Below are 18,813 nucleotides of genomic sequence, written 5' to 3' on the forward strand. Positions count from 1 at the left end.
ATGCTGTCCATGGCGTTTGGTATCCCCATTACTATAAAGCTTTTTGCAACGGTGTCCACTGGCGGACGAGCCCACCTCATCGGCACGCTCCCAAAGCTGGTTGTCCTCTATGCTGTCCATGGCGTTTGATATCCCCATTACTATAAAGCTGTTTGCAACGGTGTCCACTGGCGGACGAGCCCACCTCATCGGCACGCTCCCAAAGCTGGTTGTCCTCTATGCTGTCCATGGCGTTTGATATCCCCATTACTATAAAGCTGTTTGCAACGGTGTCCACTGGCGGACGAGCCCACCTCATCGGCACGCTCCCAAAGCTGGTTGTCCTCTATGCTGTCCATGGCGTTTGATATCCCCATTACTATAAAGCTCTTTGCAAGGGTGTCCACTGGCGGACGAGCCCACCTCATCGGCACGCTCCCAAAGCTGGTTGTCCTCTCTGCTGTCCATGGCATTTGATATCCCCATTACTATAAAGCTGTTTGCAACGGTGTCCACTGGCGGACGAGCCCACCTCATCGGCGCGCTCCCAAAGCTGGTTGTCCTCTATGCTCTCCATGGCGTTTGATATCCCCATTACTATAAAGCTCTTTGCAACGTGTCCACTGACACAGAACATCACACGTCTAGAATCCAACTGCACACTTGCTGAAGAGACGCTCACTTCAGTCACCCTGTTGGAGTTGTTTCGTGGTTGCCTGCGGCCATCCACTCGGCATAGCACCGCCAAAATTCCATCTTAAATGGCCAGTTTACACAAACATAGAGTGGTTGCAGCACGCTTGTCAAGCCACCAGGAATCACGGCCAAGTCTGTTTGGCAGTCGGCCAGCCGAGTCTTCACTTGGTCTGTAGGTGGATGTGCAATGATGATGATAATGGTATGCGGTCAGTGAAAAAAACTGGCGCCATCTTGCTGCACTTTGTGGGGCGGCTTATGCACGAGTACAGTCGCCGACCGTTTATTCGGACCTCACGGGGACTGCGGAAATGTCCGAATAAACAGGTGTCCGAAAAAGTAGATTAAGAAAAAAAATGAAATCCTTTATTTCCACGCGCTTATTCGGGCTTGGCAGTAGGCTTGAAGAAATCGTGAATGCGCCGTTGCACGCTGTTCCGTTTACGCGCAATCAGATAAGCCTGAATCTTGGAGAGGGTCGTACGATCACTGCTTGTGCACGCTCCTCATGCGATGGCAGCATAGCACATGGTGCGTCATCTTCCGACTCGGAGTCATCGTCCGGCGGTGCAGCAGAAACCTGACGAATGATCTTGCTGTCGTCGAGTTCTGCGCATGTCAGTACAGCAGTTTCAGCACCTGTGAAACTGTCAAATGAGACGGTGGCCGGAATCGCAATGCAACCACTGCGCAGGTCTCGGCAGAACGTTTTCCGCGTCAGTAGGGAGCATATCGGAAGGCGACAAATCTTAGGCCTCCTGGCACCCGCTTGCTGGCATTCCCCAGCGCAGTTTGCGCGGGCACTGTCGGCGCCATTAGACACTTGACACGATGTTTCCGTGCGCCGACACCAGTCGCACAAACGAAAAACATAACCTGCTCGCAGCGTCGTGCGCGAAAAAACAAATCAGCTGCTGGATTGTCTTGACATGGCTGACATGGCTGACAAGCTGAAACCGGAACTGCTGTAGAGCCACTCTATCAAACCAGGCAGAAATGATGATGATGAGCTGGGATTTCCAGTAGTGCCACTTCGTGGGGCAGCAAGGAGGCTCCGTTCAAAACAAAAATGGCGTTCAGCAAGTTGAATCATGCACCAGTCAGAGTCGGTGCATGGTGCTCTCAATTGAGTTGGCTCAACGAGTGTCCGAAAAATCAAGACGAGAGGTTGCAAGGTGTCCGAACTTTCGGCAGTTGTTATACATTATGGTCTATGGGGAGAATGGCAGTGCTGCGAAGCTGACCGAATAATCGGGCTTGTCCGAATTTTTTGGAGTCTGGAAAATCGGTCGGCGACTATACACGGTACATTGTTGAATTTGTCATCCTATCTCGTTCCTCGCAGGACGTTATCCTTGGATGGAATTTCCTGTCAGTCAATCAAGCTCTTGTTGACTGCACTCGTGCCTCCATTCTCCTAAAGTTCTTGCCGCCTCTGACATGGACATTGCACCTTTCTCCACTGCTCTGGTTCTTGTGTCATGTAACTCTGCTGCGAACTCATCTGTTCTGTTCTTGCCATTGGGCTTTTGTACGTGCTGCCGAAACTTTCTGCTTCTGTTAGCTGTTGTTCTGCTGCCCTTTATGTGTGCAGTCCATCTGCCTGCCCATTATCCCTACTCTGCAGCAAGTGCCTGGCAACCCCTGAAGCTTTCGATTGCGTTCTCCTGGCTACCATGTTCGGCAATGCGGCATCACTTCCGATTTGTGCAGTCACTCCTCCCGCTGTGACTGATGCCCCTGTAGACATCTTCACTTGTGCCATTGATGCAGAACTTGCACCTGCACAGCACACAGGAATTGGCAAGCTCCTCCAGCATTTTTTTGCCTTATTTGACAGTGACCAAACATTCTTGGGCTGAACGTCCCGAGTCATTCACTACAACAAACACCATTGCACCGGCATCCTTAACGTGTGTTGGCCGTTTAATGCCAGATCATTGATCAGCAGGTTGATGATGTGCTGGAGCGTGGCATCATCCAGCCCTCTAACAGTCCCTGGGCATCTCTGGTTGTCTTTGTTAACCCTTTGAAGGTTTTTGCCGTACATGTATGGCGGCAGTTTTCTGTCCCACAAGGTCTTTGCCGTACCGGTACGGTTTCGACCCTCCGCTTGAAATTTCGCGCCATAGTGACGATGCGGGCTCACTGGGAGGTGCTGCCACCTCTTAGGACTTTCAAAAAGCATTTGAAATTTGTGCTACCTTCTTGGGGAGATAAACAGAACTGATTTATAGCTTCAGTGCGTCGCGGAGACTGGCAGGGCGGTGGAATTTGATTTCTATCTTGATTGGTGCGGCTCTTAGCTTGTTTATTACTGCCGTTCGCGAGGTATTCTCGCTCTCGGCGGCAACGTGGTTTCGGTTCCGCCGCGTGATCGCAATGGAGGCGCGCGAAACGCGATTTCTTTCTTTGTCGGCACGCTCTCGCAAGGGCGGCGGAAGTTGATTTCTATCTTGATTGGCGCTGCTCTTAGCTTGTTTATCACCACCACTCACAAGGTATTCTCGCTCTCTGCGGCAACGTGCTTACGCGAGAGGGTGCCTCAGGCCTCTGCCCAAGGCAGCCACACGCAGAGATGTCATGTGTGCGCCAACACAAATCGTCGCTCCAAGAGGAGAACAGACACGCATCTTAGGTGTGCAGACTACGATAAGGTGCTGTGCGTAGACCCGTGTTTCAAGGAGTACCACACTCTGAAATACTATTGAACATATTGCAGTTCGGAGTGATGCCGACACCAAAATACTGTTCCAAATTTTTTTTTACTATTTATTCCCGACTTTATACATTTTGTACATTCAAGATCCGCAATAAGCTAATTTGACCACCTGGGAAAGATTTTTTTTCAGAATAATTCGACCCTCAAAGGGTTAAAAAAAACGATGACTCCATAAGGTTTCACGTCGACTATTGCGGCCTTAAGGGGGGACACGGGGATCAGATCACGAAAATCGCAAAAAAGATATATTTTTGGCAACGATGCGTTACGGTATCTGCAATGTCTAATCTACATTGTATCAAAATGGTTTGACTGAAAACGCACTAAAAGTGACCGAAAAAAATAAATTTATCAGTGGTAGGGCGAGAAAACAGCTTTAAATCGCGTAAAAGCACCGCAGTTCGCGGAGCCCTGACTCGTCTTTTCCGCCACCGAACGCCGCCATCTTGGTATCGTTCGAAAGCTCGAAGTTTCGCCATTCCCTTTCTGAATTCTTCGGTTGTCGCTATCTTGTAACAAACACACAAACACAAAAGAAGCGCGGGTCTGCTAGAGGCGGTCACACGGGCCCTGCGATGAAAGTGGGCCTCCGATTGGTTGCCGTACTGAAAGGCGTCTCGCCATTGGTTGTTGCTGCAGCAGCGGGCAAGCTGGCAAACACAGCGGACCGCAGTTGTCTGCTTTGAAAACCACGCCGGCGTCTTTCTTCGTTTGACACTCGCAGAAGCTCCCAGGTCAGTGATGGATCGTCGCTCGTTCGAAAAAAACTTTTAAATGAAGCATGCCTTCGGAAAACGGAAGCGCAAGCATCCTACGGTGAGAAAAAGACGGCGACCAGCGGGAGAAGTGGAGAACCCGACTGAGCACGCGGATAACGTGCCGCGTTATCTTGCACCGTGCGATTCCAGCAGTGAAGCCGACAGTTGCCCTGAGACATCGACACTGATAACCCAGCCACCGGAAGACGCGCCAACGGAGGCTCTCGCACCTGTGCGTACGGCCGCGCGAGTCAGCAACCGAGATCGCATTGTTGAAGGCCACGCGGGTCGAAAGGTCTCCATTGCTGGCTGAGACGGTGTGCGTTTCCGATGCATCGTGCGACAGGGACACGCAGCCTGCGAGCGAGCCCTAACCGTCGACGAGCTACATACTGTATGGTGACTCAAGGCTCACCAGACGAATTGTCGCACGATTCAGACGCGCCTCGAGCCGCGTTTTGTGTCTGCGGTGACTGCAGAAGCGCAGGCATGCAGTGTTCGCGATCGCGCAGTGTCCGCGACTGAGCGGAAGCAGCAATGCCAAGAACAAATTTCGGCCCCTTGTGACTGTGAGTTCATTATTATGCCTGTTTCCGCGATGAACTCTTTGATCGCTAAAACTCTGTGCCCAAGACGTCAACAGCATTCTGTGGGTGTACACTACGATACCAGGCTCGGTCTGGCAGTGAAAATGGTGGTCATGCACTACTCCGGAGGGCTCAAGAAAAGGATAAAGAACGTCGAAGAAGGCATCCAAAGCCCACCAAACAAAGAGGCAAAGGTGTAAGAAGATGCCTGACAGCAATGATTCGAAATATTACAGCCCTGGTGCTTTTTAATAAATTCGCAGTGCTTTTAAAACTTTACAGCCAGTTTTCTCAATTGCATTTTTTTTTTGTCAATCACCTCGCTCGTGGAAAGCGTAGCACAACAATGGCTGGACGGATTTTGGTCCAGTTTGTTTTGCTGTGATTCACAAGCTGTGCTGTACTTAAAGACAGTCTTGAAATGTTTCTTTATCTTTTCATTATTTAATTATTTCACAATTACTACATGGCTCCATGCAGTGAAGCACAGGCATGTTATGTTGAGCAAAAAATTATTAGCGCACTAAAAAAAAAAAAATTGAACACTGTCTTGATGTAGATTAGACATCTGGGCAAACATGCAAAGTATTCCCAGCTCCCTACATGTTTCGTTACTGTGTCAGGCTTTCCACATGCAAGGAACTTATAAATTCTTATAAAACAAAAACTAATTAAGATATCCTAATCAAATTTTAGATTTGTCTCTTTATTGCAATGTGCAGTGTGTGTGCCAACTTTCAGCCCTTTCTGTCAAGAAACAAAAAAGTTAATTCTGATCCCCTCCACCCCCCTTAAAAGGGGTGACACTGGTCTTAGAAGGCCGAAAATCTCGAAAAAATCGACTTTTTGAAGCTGACATTTTCGGAATCTAGAACCATTTTTGCATTAGTTTGCGAGGTTTCTAGCTTTACTTATAATTATTTTTGCCACAAATTCAATTTGTAATACGCCTGTGAGGTGACTCTGTGTGCAAATTTAAGCAGAAATGGCACTTTTTCCACGTCGAACGGTTGCCGTCGCACACGGGTTATCATGGCCGTCTTGGTCTCGTTTGAAAGAGCTGCCCTTCACCTTCAATTTCCCGCCGTCGCTGGCTGTCCTTGCTCATTGGCTTTCTAGAAAAAATGCGTCATCGAGATGTACCAATGCGCGATTGTATCGGCTGCTCGGCGCACGTGACAGTTTAGGCACCCAATTGGCGTAGCGGCCTTCCCGTCGTCTGCTTCATGCTGTCGAGACGCGCACAAGCGCGCGCCATTATGTCTTGGTGTTGTCGACTGACTGCAGCTATTGTTTGGCCAATCAAGAAGTTCAGCACCAAGAACAAATTTGGGAAGCGAGTGAGGCGATCGCTATAGGAGAACTTCTAGAATCGTCCCACAACTCGGGGCAACGAGGATGACGACTTCGCTGCGATCGGCAGTGAAGACGCCGAAGCGGCCGCCGCTGCCGCCACGGTAGGCCTAACAGACGCTAGACCTATGAGCTCGTCAGCTGCCGACAGCATCGCAGAGAGCGGCCATGTGCGTCTTGACACGCAAATTTTGCTGCCACAACAGTTAGAGGATGAGAAGAAGGAAGCAGAAGAGAAACTTCGGGAAATGTTATCCGTCACTGCAACAGAGCGGAAGCGAAATCTTATCGCTCAACGCGCTGACGCCGTGGTTCCCCCCTGACGAAACGGCCTTCACCATCGTGCACTTGGAGCTGGTGAACGCGTTGATATTGTGTTTACAGTGAAAGATTTGTAAGGGAGATGAGCAAATCATGAGAGGTGAGCGGGAATATGGTCTTTCCATCAAGCTTCAGCTCATGTGTACGAACTGCGGTGACATATCTTCAAAGTGGAGTTCGCTGCGCGTCGTTGGAGATCAAAAGATCAACCCGTTTACCGTGAACCTATGCTAACCCACTGTCAAGAATGCGGCTGTGCGCCAGTGTATGGATCCTGCCGGGTTCTTGCGAAGCACAAAGATAAAGACGTGCGAGAGATTATTGAGGCTCAGGCTATCTGGTGGAATAGACATGTGTGTTAGTGCCCCTTCAATTGACTTGTAAGATAAGGAGATGGCTTTTTTGGATGGGTAAGATTTGGATAAGGTGGCGCCACTGTGCATGGGTTACATAGGTGTATTTCCTGAAAATCAAGTTGTTGAAGTCAGCGCATTGTGTTGTCGTCTCCCTTCCGTCCTTGTTTGCTGGCGCTAAATATGCATTGAGAAAGAGAGCTCTGTAGAGTTTCAGCATTGCGTCTACTGATATCCCCCACGTCTTTCCTGTCAAGTATTTAAACAACTGGGAAGTTGCTGTCAGGCGCCGTTTCATGTAGGCCACGTGCGGGCTCCAACAGTTACGCCAATAGTTACGCCTAGAAATCTGTGGGTTCCGACATAGGAAATGGTCCGCCCATTGATTGAGGTGACATAAGGCGTCATTGGTTTGCGAGTAAATGTCACTTGTGTGCATTTTTCAAGTGATATGCTGAGACCTTGTTTACACAAGTAGCTTGCTGTCAAAGTTGCTGCTCTTTGAAGCTGCGCACGTATCTGAGGATGTGCTGAAGTCCAGACACAGATGTCGTCTGCGTATATTGAAATCTTGATGGTAGTTGGCAAGTATTCAGCAAGTCCAACAAGAGCGAGGTTGAATAGCGTCGGGCTGAGAGCACCACCTTGAGGAACGCCCCTGCTGGTATAGCGTCTCGTAGTTGGGCCGTCGTCAGTTAACACAAAGAATGATCTTGCAGATAGGTAACTTGCAATCCACAAAAAGACTCGACCACCTAGGCCAACTGTCGCAAGAGTATTGAGAATGGCCTCATGTAATACATTATCGTATGCGCCTATCAAATCTAAGAATAAAACTGCAGATAAATGCTTACGGGACTTTTCTTGCTGTACATATGAAACGGGGTCAACTACATTGTTGATGGAAGAGCGTTCACGTCGGAAACAAGCCATGGAATTCTGATAAATCTTGTAGTGTTCAAGGTACCATTCCAGGCGGCCAAGGATCATCCGTTCCATTATCTTTCCTACACAGTTGGCCAGCGTTATTGGGCGATAAGAGGTGAGCTCTAGTGGGGATTTGCCCTGCTTTAAGAGTGGTACCAGGCGGCTTACTTTCCATTCGTCAGGAACATTTCCCTCCTGCCATGAGGAGTTGTAAAGACTAAATTCTCTCCGTGCGGATTCTCCGAGTTAGCACAAGGCTCGGTATGATATACCATCTGGACCCGGAGATGAAGAGCGTCTGCAGAAAGCTAGTGCCGCCTCGAGCTCCTCCATTGTGAAAAAAAAAGTCCATGCGGTGCAAAGCCTGCGTTGCCTTCCGGAACAGTGTTTTCCATTCAAGGCGCTCGCGCTTTTCCAAGGGCAACAAGACATCGATGTTGCAGAAGACTTTTGTGCGCGGATTGCAGACCAACAACTCGTCCGGATCCTCGAGCCCGAGGTGATGTCCCCCGTTCTCGTGACTGCTCGGATCTCTTGAAGATGAGATAAATGCAGCCAAGGCGAAAGTGAAAAATATCAAACGTCCACTCATCATGACCATGCTTCATGTTGACTGCTTTGCCAGTGTCTCGTTGAGCCGCCAACCTTGGAAGGTGGGCCTACGTGCGCAACGAACCATGGTTTCACGATGCTAACACACCAAAGATGACACAGGAAATGACGCTGCCAGAATTCAACATGGCGGCACTAGCGATGTGATGCGAATGTTTGAGAGTACGGCTAGAGTAAATCTTCACTGTTTGACAAGTCGCATTTCCGCTAAAAATTAAAACATTTTCGCATGGTGAAAAAGTACTTATGGGGCACCGTGGTCATGTGGCAGGTTTCCTTCTATTAACGAGTGGTGCACGCTGTGTGCAAGAGTAACTGCTTTTCTGCTCGGAAAGTAGATGCGCAATCTCCTTTCCCACAAAGGAACTTTGTTTTAACTCTTTCAGGACCGCCCAAAAGAAGGCAATTCCAATACATGCTTGAAAAAATTTTTTATACAATGAAATTTTTCACTATCTTGTTGGAACATGCATCAAAATGAAGCTAAGTGATTTGACTTTTATTGTAGAAAAAAATGAAATGACTAAACAGTATACATCATAGAAAAAAAAAAGATCTCAAAATACAAATTTTTCTTCAAATAAACAAGAAAAGTTGGAAATTTTTGCATATGAAAGTAAAAATAGCACTAAAAAAATTCCAGAATATAGAGAATGTGCTACAATACCGCTATGATAACTTTGAGGCGAAAAATTATGTACATTTTTGGGTGTGTGTGTGTGATATCTCACACCACTGCTCACCACTCACTTCTGTGCACACTCTCTGTGCCACTCAAGGAAGCAGTTCCGCGAAGCATTGAAGCACAAATGTGTGTTGCAGTCACTGCAGAAAACAGTCGTTTTCACCTCATTTTTTGTTTGTTGATAGCATAGCTTATAATTTTTACGTCTCTCCACTTTTTGGGGCTTGTGAAGTAGAGGCTTTGCAAGTGGTGGTGGAGGAGCACGAGTTTGCTTGGTTCCTTCAAGATGAAGAAGCAGTTGCACCAGTTCCTCCCTGAAAGCTAAATGGTCAAAGGAAGCATTTCTGGCCAGCTCAAGGACTTCTGGATGTAATTTCTGATATTCTTGGAATAGCATAAAACTATTCGTGCATGCAATGTTGATGCAGTGGAAGAAGAGTCTTCCACCAGCGGACGCTACGCATCAGTACATTGTAGTAGCCAGTCATCTGATCTGACTTATAATTATCAAAGGCTTTGGGATAGAAATTTGGGTCCAGGTACTTCCACTTGTCTTCTTTTTGCGGCAACTGTCTCGTTGGCTGTGTGCATCGTGCTCATCATGTTTACTACACGTCAGTCTTTCCATTGTAGAGTGATAATTTCTTAGTCGCGCAACCATCTAATTTCCCCTCGTTGAGCTTTCTTTTCCCAGCGTGCATCTTTAAATCCAGCAGAGAATCCTCGGATATCTTCTCGCCTAGTCCCGCAAGCCAATGTTTTCCGATCGAGGAGGTGACTGAACCAGGTGTGTGGAGGTGTAAAAAGTTATCCATAAATATTTTGTAGCCCTGATCAAAGTATTCGGCACACAGCTGGCAAACTACATCGAAAGCCAACCCGCGGGGCTCTGGCTGCTCACGCTTGCCTGTGTGTACAACAAACTTCACTGTATACCTGGTGTCAGAGTCTGCAAGGACCCACAGCTTGTATTGGTTACTTTTTAACCAATAAATAACCACAGCTTGGTTATTTTATCCTTGATATCTTGCCGTATCCCTGATCTTTCTTTTGACTTTACCATGCACTCATCCACAGAGAGGTCTCGGTGAGGCTGAAAGAGCTTTGCCGACACTTTGTTCATGTGCTGCAGAAGCCACCACACGAAGCGAAGCTTTCCTTTTGACAGCTGGGTTACATCGTCCAAGTCAGCGACATGTAGCATTGCAAGCAGTGCTATGAAGCGATGCTGCGGCATAATTCGTGGTGGCAGCAGACCACTATAGATGCTTCCCACATTCCAGTACAGCTTGATTCGTGCTGTTGTCAAGATGCCCATGTAGATTATGAGGCCAACGAACTTTATCATTTCACTTGTAGTGAGTGACCTCTTCCCAAGACCCATCGCGACAGGCATGAGTGGGCTTCTCCAAGATCTCCATGTAAGCATATTTATTGGGGTGTTCACAAATAGTTTGGATTACTTCGGCCAAGAAAGAAAGGAAAAAGAAGTCCAGCGCGGTGAGGAATCTCTTTGTGGTGCTTTGGAGTGCCACACCCACATCTTCGGTCAGTTGCACACCAGGTTCCCGCCTGGGAGAAAACTCCATACCCTTCTGCCGCGGGGGCAGGATGTCGTTCCCTTAGGTTGTGGATACCCTACCAAACACAGAAAAAAATTTCGAGAACATATAGTGATCCCGCGTAAATACTCAAGAGCGAGTGGAAAGTGCAACTATATACTCACCTTCGGACACTAGTTGACGGTCCAGGTGATCGCGATGCTGGATCACTCTCTGAACTGAAATCAGAGCTTGAGAACTCATCTTGGGACTCCTCGCTGCTCATTGGATCAGAAAAATCTGCAGTCGAAGCAGCTGAATCGCCCGACAGACGCTTCTTTCTTTGCGCGGCCTGACGCGACGTCGACGCCATGCTTCTCAATCTCTGCCGCCGCGCCCAAGATTAATATCTCTCCTACGTCGCCGCCTGCTGCGAGAGAGGCGAACTACACAAAAACGAAAACTGCAGATGCGCAGCAACCCCACTAGATGACGATATGTGTTCCAACGTGAAAATTTCGCACTTGAGAGCGCGCGCAATTTTATTGTGCATTTTTGCACGATATCCGGACCGCCGTCCTGAAAGAGTTAAGGGAGATACTCTTTAATCGTGTGTCATTGTGCTTGAACGCCTTTCCGGTAGATGTCCCCTTACCTAAAGGACTTTAGAGTGCCCGTGTTTCAGGGGTATTAAATATTGATACTTTCCTAATTAAAAAATAATGGAATAGTCAGTACTAGGCTTTATGTGTGATTGCAATCCCCTTGCCGCTGTGCATACTAGCAAGCCTCTGATCATGGCGGTAGATGTATTTGAGAGCATCTTGTTATTGTACTAATTGTTGAACTTTGTTTCTTGCCCTGTGTAAGGGGATGGGAACTGTGTGTGTTGTCCACTGCAGGGAGCAGACAATGGCATTGAAAATAATCAAGAATGTGGAGAAGTACCGTGAGGCAGCACGCCTGGAGATCAATGTCCTTGAGAGGCTTGCCAAGTGGGACCCATCGGGCAAACAGTGAGTGTGTTGTGTCCCCTCAGCAGTTGGTGTGGTGTCATGTGACTTGTAGATCTTGCAGCTTGTGCGTCAAGATGCTGGACTGGTTTGACTACCATGGTCACATGTGCCTGGCCTTTGAGATGCTTGGCCTCAGTGTCTTCGACTTCCTGGTGAGTCACGAGTTGCATGCAAGCAGCTTTTTGGTAAGAGTAATTGGGTCCACCATCTTTCCTTTGGCGTAGCTGCAAGGTGGCTGTGGAAAGGTGCTTTCTGATTGTCGCTGGGCTCTCAAAAAATGCAACCACCACCTTTTTCATCCAGCATCTAAACCTGCTGTGTTCTCATAAATTGGTCAAGTCACGCTGACAGCTTATTGCACCGTTGTGTATATTCATCCTAGGGTACTCCTCACGGTGGCCAGCGGAGGAAATGCTGCCCAATTCTCTGGGTTGACCCCTTTGAGGGGCTATCCGGCACTTCTCGTTAAGGGTGCGTAATATTAGGAAACAACTATGGGATAGCTGCAAGACCAATCGAGAAAATAAGGATAAAGTCAAATTGATTTTTGATAAAATTAAGGTTAATGATGACGTGTTCGTTTGGGACGAAGAAAGTGGTGACAAAGTACCATTAAACAGAAAAAAGCAGAACTTTGCAAAAAACGGGAACAGCCTGACCAACAAGAAAAGCTAACTATAGTGAACATTAATTCCAGAAGCGTTGTAAACAAAACCGAAGAATTAGAAGCATTTCTTCTGGAGCACTCTCCGCAAATAGTCACAATCAGTGAAACATGGCTGTCGTCACGAATTCCGAGCAGCGGTATCTTTCCACCCAGCTATATTGTCCTGCGTAAAGATAGATGCACCCGGGGGGGTGGTGTTGCAATTTTGGTGAGAGACGACATTCCAACGATGCCCATGCCTGATGTACATGATATAGAAGCACTGTGGTGTAAGATTACTGTCGGTCAATTTGTATTCTTCGTCGGAACTATGTACCGGCCCCCAAACACCGATTGCAGTATACTTCACGCACTGGCTGATTACATGCAACGTCATCTTCAGGATACTCATAAAATTATACTCATGGGTGACTATAACCTACCCTCAATAGACTGGGCAACACTCGAGGGTGGGACTGCCGATCCTTCCTGCGCAGAAGCACTGCTGGAAATTGCCTTTAACTTTAGCCTCAAGCAGATTATACATGCACCAACACGTGTAACCACGAAAACCAGAAATATATTAGACCTCACCTTCTTAAGCGACAATATTCCCGATAACGCAATCTCTTGGGAAACAGTCAGTGGCATTGCAGATCACAAAGCAACCATATGTTCATTAACAATACACAACCGGCCGCGAGCGCGAAAGAAAAAGACTCAAATATACGACTGGACAAATGCCGATGACGTTAGTGTTCTTGACTTCCTAGAAGAATCTTACCCAGAATTCCTTCGTTGTTTCCACGATGGAAGCATGCCAACTGATAACCTATGGGTGCTTTTCAGGGCTAATGTTGATCACTGTCTCAGAAAATTCATTCCTAAGAAAATAAAAACCGTACGCAAAACGAACCCATGGATATCAAGAGAGATTATACATTTAAAACGCAGAATTGCAAGGCTCAGAAAACTTAGAAACAAAAGAACTTCTTTCATCAATTGTACAAGAAAAATTAGCGAACTTTCTCACGCGTTGAAGATAGCAGCGAAAACTGCTAAACAAAAGTACTTAGATGAAACCTTAAATAACTTCATTAAAAAATCCCCTCATAAATTTTGGCACTATCTCAAATCTAGGGTTCCGAAGAAGAGCAACTTTTGCCAACAGAAGCCTTAACCAAGGCTACCCAATTTAATCAATTTTTCCAATCAGTTTTCACAGTAGACAATAACACTATCCCTGACAAGATCGCACAGAGAAGTGACATAGGTGAAGTACCATGTGAGCTAAATATAACGGAAGCGGGAATTCTTTCTTTATTACTTAATCTTGATATAAAAACATCCAGCGGCCCAGATAACATTCCAAATACTTTTCTCAGAAGGTACGCTGAATGGGTTTCCAAATACTTATTGCTAATTTTTACAAAATCGTTGAAAACTTCTGAGGTTCCTCAAGAATGGAAAATTGCAAAAATTACTCCGATACATAAATCAGGTGACGCTACAAATCCTTCCAACTTCCGTCCTATTTCACTCACTTGTACAGCAGGGAAAATTTTTGAGCATTTAATATTAAAACACATCGTAACTTTTGTTGAAAGTCATTCTCTAATTAACCCTAACCAACATGGATTTAGGAGTGGTTTGTCTACAACAACCCAATTAATAGAGACTATTCATGACCTAGCATTAACAATCGATAAGCGAGGACAGGTAGACATAATTTTTCTAGACCTATCAAAAGCTTTTGATCAGGTATCGCATCCAAAACTAATCCATAAGCTGCAAGGAATTCTGGGACATGGCATTCTTACAAAATGGTTAAAAGAATATTTGTCAGGACGTCAACAATTCGTTCATTTCGAAGGCCAATCCTCAGACTACGTTGAAGTTTTCTCCGGTGTGCCTCAGGGCACAGTTTTAGCTCCCATTCTCTTCCCTCTTTTTATTAACGACATCGCAAATGGCATTGACGCAACGGTACGCATGTTCGCAGATGACTGCATTATTTATAAACCAATACAGACCAAGAATGATCAGGTTGTTCTGAATGACGCACTTAAAAATATAGCAAAATGGTGTCAAGACTGGCAGATGACGCTAAATGCAGAAAAAACTGTCTGCATGGCAGTAACGAGAAAGAAAGAACCACTAACCTTTCCATACGAAATTCAGCAAAGAGAACTACATAGGGTAGAAGAATACAAGCATTTAGGTATAATTATTTCTTCCGATCTAAAATGGAACAAACACGTGTCATACGTGACAACAAAATCACTCTCAGCGCTTTTTTTCCCTCAAACGGTCCCTCAGATATGCTTCACCCAACACCAAACTACTCGCGTACACGTCACTCATTCGCTCCGTTATAGAATACGGCGCCATATGCTGGTTTCCATACACTAAATGTGCCATAGCAAAGTTAGAGAACGTACGAAGAAAAGCAGTAAGATTCATTTATAATAAATACCGTCGTCATGATTCCCCAACTGAACTTCTACGCTTAGCCGGACTCCCAACAATTAGCGATCGTGCTAGATATCTCCGACTAAAATGCCTCTTTATGCTCCAGAGCAATGCCCTAAAAATAGACAAAAATAAGTTTTTAGTACACTATAACGCTAGAATTACAAGAACGAAACACAATAAACAATTATCTGAGTATAGGTTTCACAATGACACCTTCAGATATTCATACTTCCCGCAAGCTATCAGAGAATGGAATATGTACAAGAAGTTGTCGATTGTACAACCCTCGATTCTTTTTTGTCTAAGCTGTCTAGCCATATCTTTGTTGCTACATGATGAAATGTGGTTTTACATTATGTTCTATTGTCACCATGAATGTGCATTGTCTATATCGCTGTACGTGAGTATGTATAAGCTTGTTTTTAAACCAAAGCCAAGGCCTCTTGTAAACGATTATCGTTGAACCCTGTGTGAATGATGTATTTTCCCTTTTATGAATGTACCCTTTCCTGCCAAAGCCTTCGTTAAGGCTAGCAGTATGTACCAAATAAAAAATAAAATAAATTAGAATGCAGCTTAGACCACTTATAACGTAACCACTTATAATGCAGAACCAGCTATGATGCAGCCTTTTCAGACTCCCATTTATCTTCCCATAGAACTCTATGTATACTGTGGTCTCCTTGCTACGCTCACGGCACGCATGCTCTGATATCGAGTGTGCCAGATGCTCAGCAAGGGAGACCTAGCGAGGCTCTCTAGAAGCAACGAATAACATTAAGCTGGGATTCAATACGAACACAAGTTTAAACAACACATCCAAATCTAAATCTAATTAAGACACAAAATATGGACAAATGGTCGTCGGTGGCTGCTAATGGCCCACTGTGACAGCCGTGAGAGGCTGCCTATCCTTCAGTCAGCACCCGCCATCGCGCACCCTCACAGCAGAGGAAATGGAAACAAAAAGAAACAGAACACGCGGGGGCACGATCGGAAGACGCTGCCTCAGGAAATTAAGATGACGGAAGAATGCGTGCGCCCGCCGAGGCCGGGACACCGACGAGCCGAAGTAACTATTGGCCGGTGGCAGACCAAGGGGGCCAGCGGCGGCAGAGAACAGGTACGCACCTTCCGACGCCCCGATGTGGTCTCTCCGCAGTCCCCGTCTTGTGCGCACATACCTGGAGTGCAAGCAAGCAGGGCCCGAATCCCGCCAAAATGTCGGCCAATGGTTGAATCCCGTTGACCTTCCCGTAGGTGGGATGACAGCCGAGTGACAGTGTTTTATTGCCCGCTGCCAACCTGTCCAGGCAGGGAGGAGAGGGACACGGAGCCCCCGGAAATGCAAAGCAACGGCTCCACACAACTGCTGCGAGCGCCCGAAATCCCACATCCCTCCCCCCTTAAATGCCCCCTACCAATGGAAGTCTGTGGCTCCAGTGCTGGCAAAAAACAAAAAAAAAAAAAAAACAAATAAATAGTCATTACAATGCTATGGCGTAGTGCGCGCCGATGGACGCGCCACTGGTGGCGGCCTTGCGCAAAACACTCTGGAGAGGAGCCAGCCGCGCGCCGTAGTTTGTTGTGTCGTTGATAGTGCTTCTCTGTCTTGTCACGTTTTCACAGCGAAATGGGCAACAGCAATGTCGAAGAAGAATTGGAATGAAAGGAAGATGTAAGTTTTAAGATGGAAAACAGTATAAATTAAAATCATTATTAGAAACCCAGGTCTCAGAAATACAAATAAACGAGGAAGACTGATCAAGATTGGTGATAAAGTTACCAATGTCATCATGATTCCTCCTAAGGCTTCGAGTGTTAAAATGGATCCGTGATAGATTATTACTCGAAAGTTGATACTTCAGGGTGTCTACCAACCGGAAAAAACCGGGAATTCTCAGGGATTTTTAGCAATCTGGAAAAACTCTGGGAATTTGTGCCTCCATCAGGGAAAATTAGCTGTAATCTTATTGAAAGGGTCGAAAGTCGCCGTAATGCTGACTCGAGTAACAGACAGGAATCGTAACGAATCGTCTTTGACGCCCTGTAGTCGGCTGGAGGAGTTGCCAGTGTAGAGTCAACGACCGACTTTCCGGATTCCCGATAATTTGGACGGCTTTGCGGCACCACCACGAGAGTCAATGTACCCATAGAGTCAATGTATCAGAACGTCTCAAATTTTGGACGCAAGAACTCCTTGTCGTCCGATTTTCCGGACGTTCTGCATGACCGCAGGTCCGAAACGGCATTAATCAAAGCCACCACCGCTGCCATTTTGATTACCTCGCCGCCTCGAACCGGCGCTATCGCACGCAGATGCGCTGGCAGCCGTAGGCAACACTGCGGCAACGCTATGCCTAGCTGCTTCGAAGTTCGCCATTAAGCTTCTTGCCTTTCGATGCCGTGTTTCTTCATTTCTCCGCTGTCAGCCATAATTTTGGCTTCGAAGCTCGGAAAGCACTGCGCGTTCCATGATGCTGGTTCCGGAAAGTTAGTTTCGCCTCAGTACAGCTGTGTGGCGCGGTGAAGCATTCGCAAAAGTAGACAGTTTTAGTTTAGCGTCCGCAACTATAGCGTACGCTATACGCTATAATATAGCGTACGCTAAGCAGCGCACGTTTTCTACAATTTTAGTTGGCCGGCAATATCTTCGGATCTCAAAGGCCATATGCCGTCGTTGCGGCTATTTCGCGCCTTTAGTGACAGGTGGCGCTGACATCTCGAACGTTTCTTTCGTCAGGCTTCGACTCGTTCGAAACGAGAAGCGATCTCGAAAACACCACGAGGTTATCCATAATACTCTGTCGTCGAAGCGGCGTGAGACTAAGCGGAAGCCGTTTACACAGTCATTTGCTACGAACGAAGTGCATTTTACAAAAGCAACGCCAAATTCAATTCGAAGTGGGCAGCCGGGACCGCCGCCATGTTTCCCGCAAACTCCGCAAACCACGCCAGAACGCCAACGCTAACTCGTTTGCGTTGCGTACGCCCGCTATACCCGCTATTTCGTTTAGCGTTCAGCGCATGCGCAGTGACGACCCGCTATTATTTAGCGTACGCAATGGTATAGCGCACGCTATACTAAAACTGTCTAGTATTGCAGTGAAGCTTAACAAGCGTAGGAAGGGGCAATTGTCACGGTACACAGTATGTATTCCTTAATTTTACACGCATGCACCCGCCCTCTCCTGTCACAGTAGGAGCACCGCTACGCCTAATAAGTGTACTGACAGGTATTCAGAGCTTTTCCAGACGTGCCTGTGTCGATTTGAGCCCTTAAGAGCAGTAAAAGACATGCATTTATTTTGTCGGACTGCCTGATTTTTCTGAAGTTTTCGCGGCCCCTAGGGGTCCGAAAAATTGGACGTTGACTGTAAACTGACCATGAGTATGCTTCAAATGATCCGTAGTGCGAACGCGCGACAAAAGGAGCATGAGAAAAGAAAGGATCGATGCATTGAGGAATGAACGGGGAATGAAGTATGCGAGTGCTTCTTTGAAGGAGCCTGAGCTCAAAAAACACTCTTGGCTGATGCCGAGATGCAGATGTCCCTCATACAAACCAAAATAAACTCTTTAAAGCAGTGAAACACAACACTGAGGCGTCATGTGCTGGCTGAGAGTATGTCAGGACAGTTGAGGTTGACTTACGAGCTGTTGAGAGAGACTCTGAATTGTCACAAAATTCAGGCTTCATACCACTGAGCTTGCTATCAGTTGGTATAAATAGCTCATATTCGAAAATATTTGTTTCTCTATGCATCTCCTTTTTATTTGTATTTGAGAATGTCTGACTCGATTTGCAATTTCTTTTGAAGACATTTTATTTGATGTGCATTTTACTACCTTCTATTCCTTTTTTGAATAACATAAACACTACTTGAATAAAGAGGGTTAACCAAGCGGCTCGATTTTTATTAGTCATAACATAAGAAGCCAACAAACACGGACACCAAGGACAACATAGGGGAAATTACTTGTGCTTAATAAATGAAATAAAGAAAAGATAAATTAATGGAAATTAAAGTGGATGAAAAAACAACTTGCCGCAGGTGGTAACCGAACCCACAGCCTTCGCATTTCGCATGCGATGCTCTACCAATTGAGCTACCGTGGTGCTGTTTTCCCACTTTCTTGGG

The 18,813-nt window shown here is 46.5% G+C and overlaps 1 protein-coding gene across 9 annotated transcripts in view; it reads left to right on the forward strand.

Moving 5' to 3' along the window:
* Positions 1–18,813, forward strand: part of Doa (CDC like kinase darkener of apricot) — a 119,400-nt gene that overhangs the window by 58,654 nt on the left and 41,933 nt on the right. For 6 of the 9 annotated variants that reach the window (XM_075690986.1, XM_075690984.1, XM_075690991.1 and 3 more), the window contains 2 exons: positions 11,437–11,550; positions 11,603–11,702. In XM_075690986.1, the coding sequence (XP_075547101.1) occupies positions 11,437–11,550; positions 11,603–11,702 (214 nt within the window). The remainder of the gene's footprint in view (positions 1–11,436; positions 11,551–11,602; positions 11,703–18,813) is intronic. The other 3 variants (XM_075690985.1, XM_075690992.1, XM_075690988.1) reach the window with 1 other exon arrangement.

The sequence above is a fragment of the Dermacentor variabilis genome, chromosome 4 (genome assembly GCF_050947875.1).
Source record: "Dermacentor variabilis isolate Ectoservices chromosome 4, ASM5094787v1, whole genome shotgun sequence".
NCBI lineage: Eukaryota > Metazoa > Arthropoda > Arachnida > Ixodida > Ixodidae > Dermacentor > Dermacentor variabilis.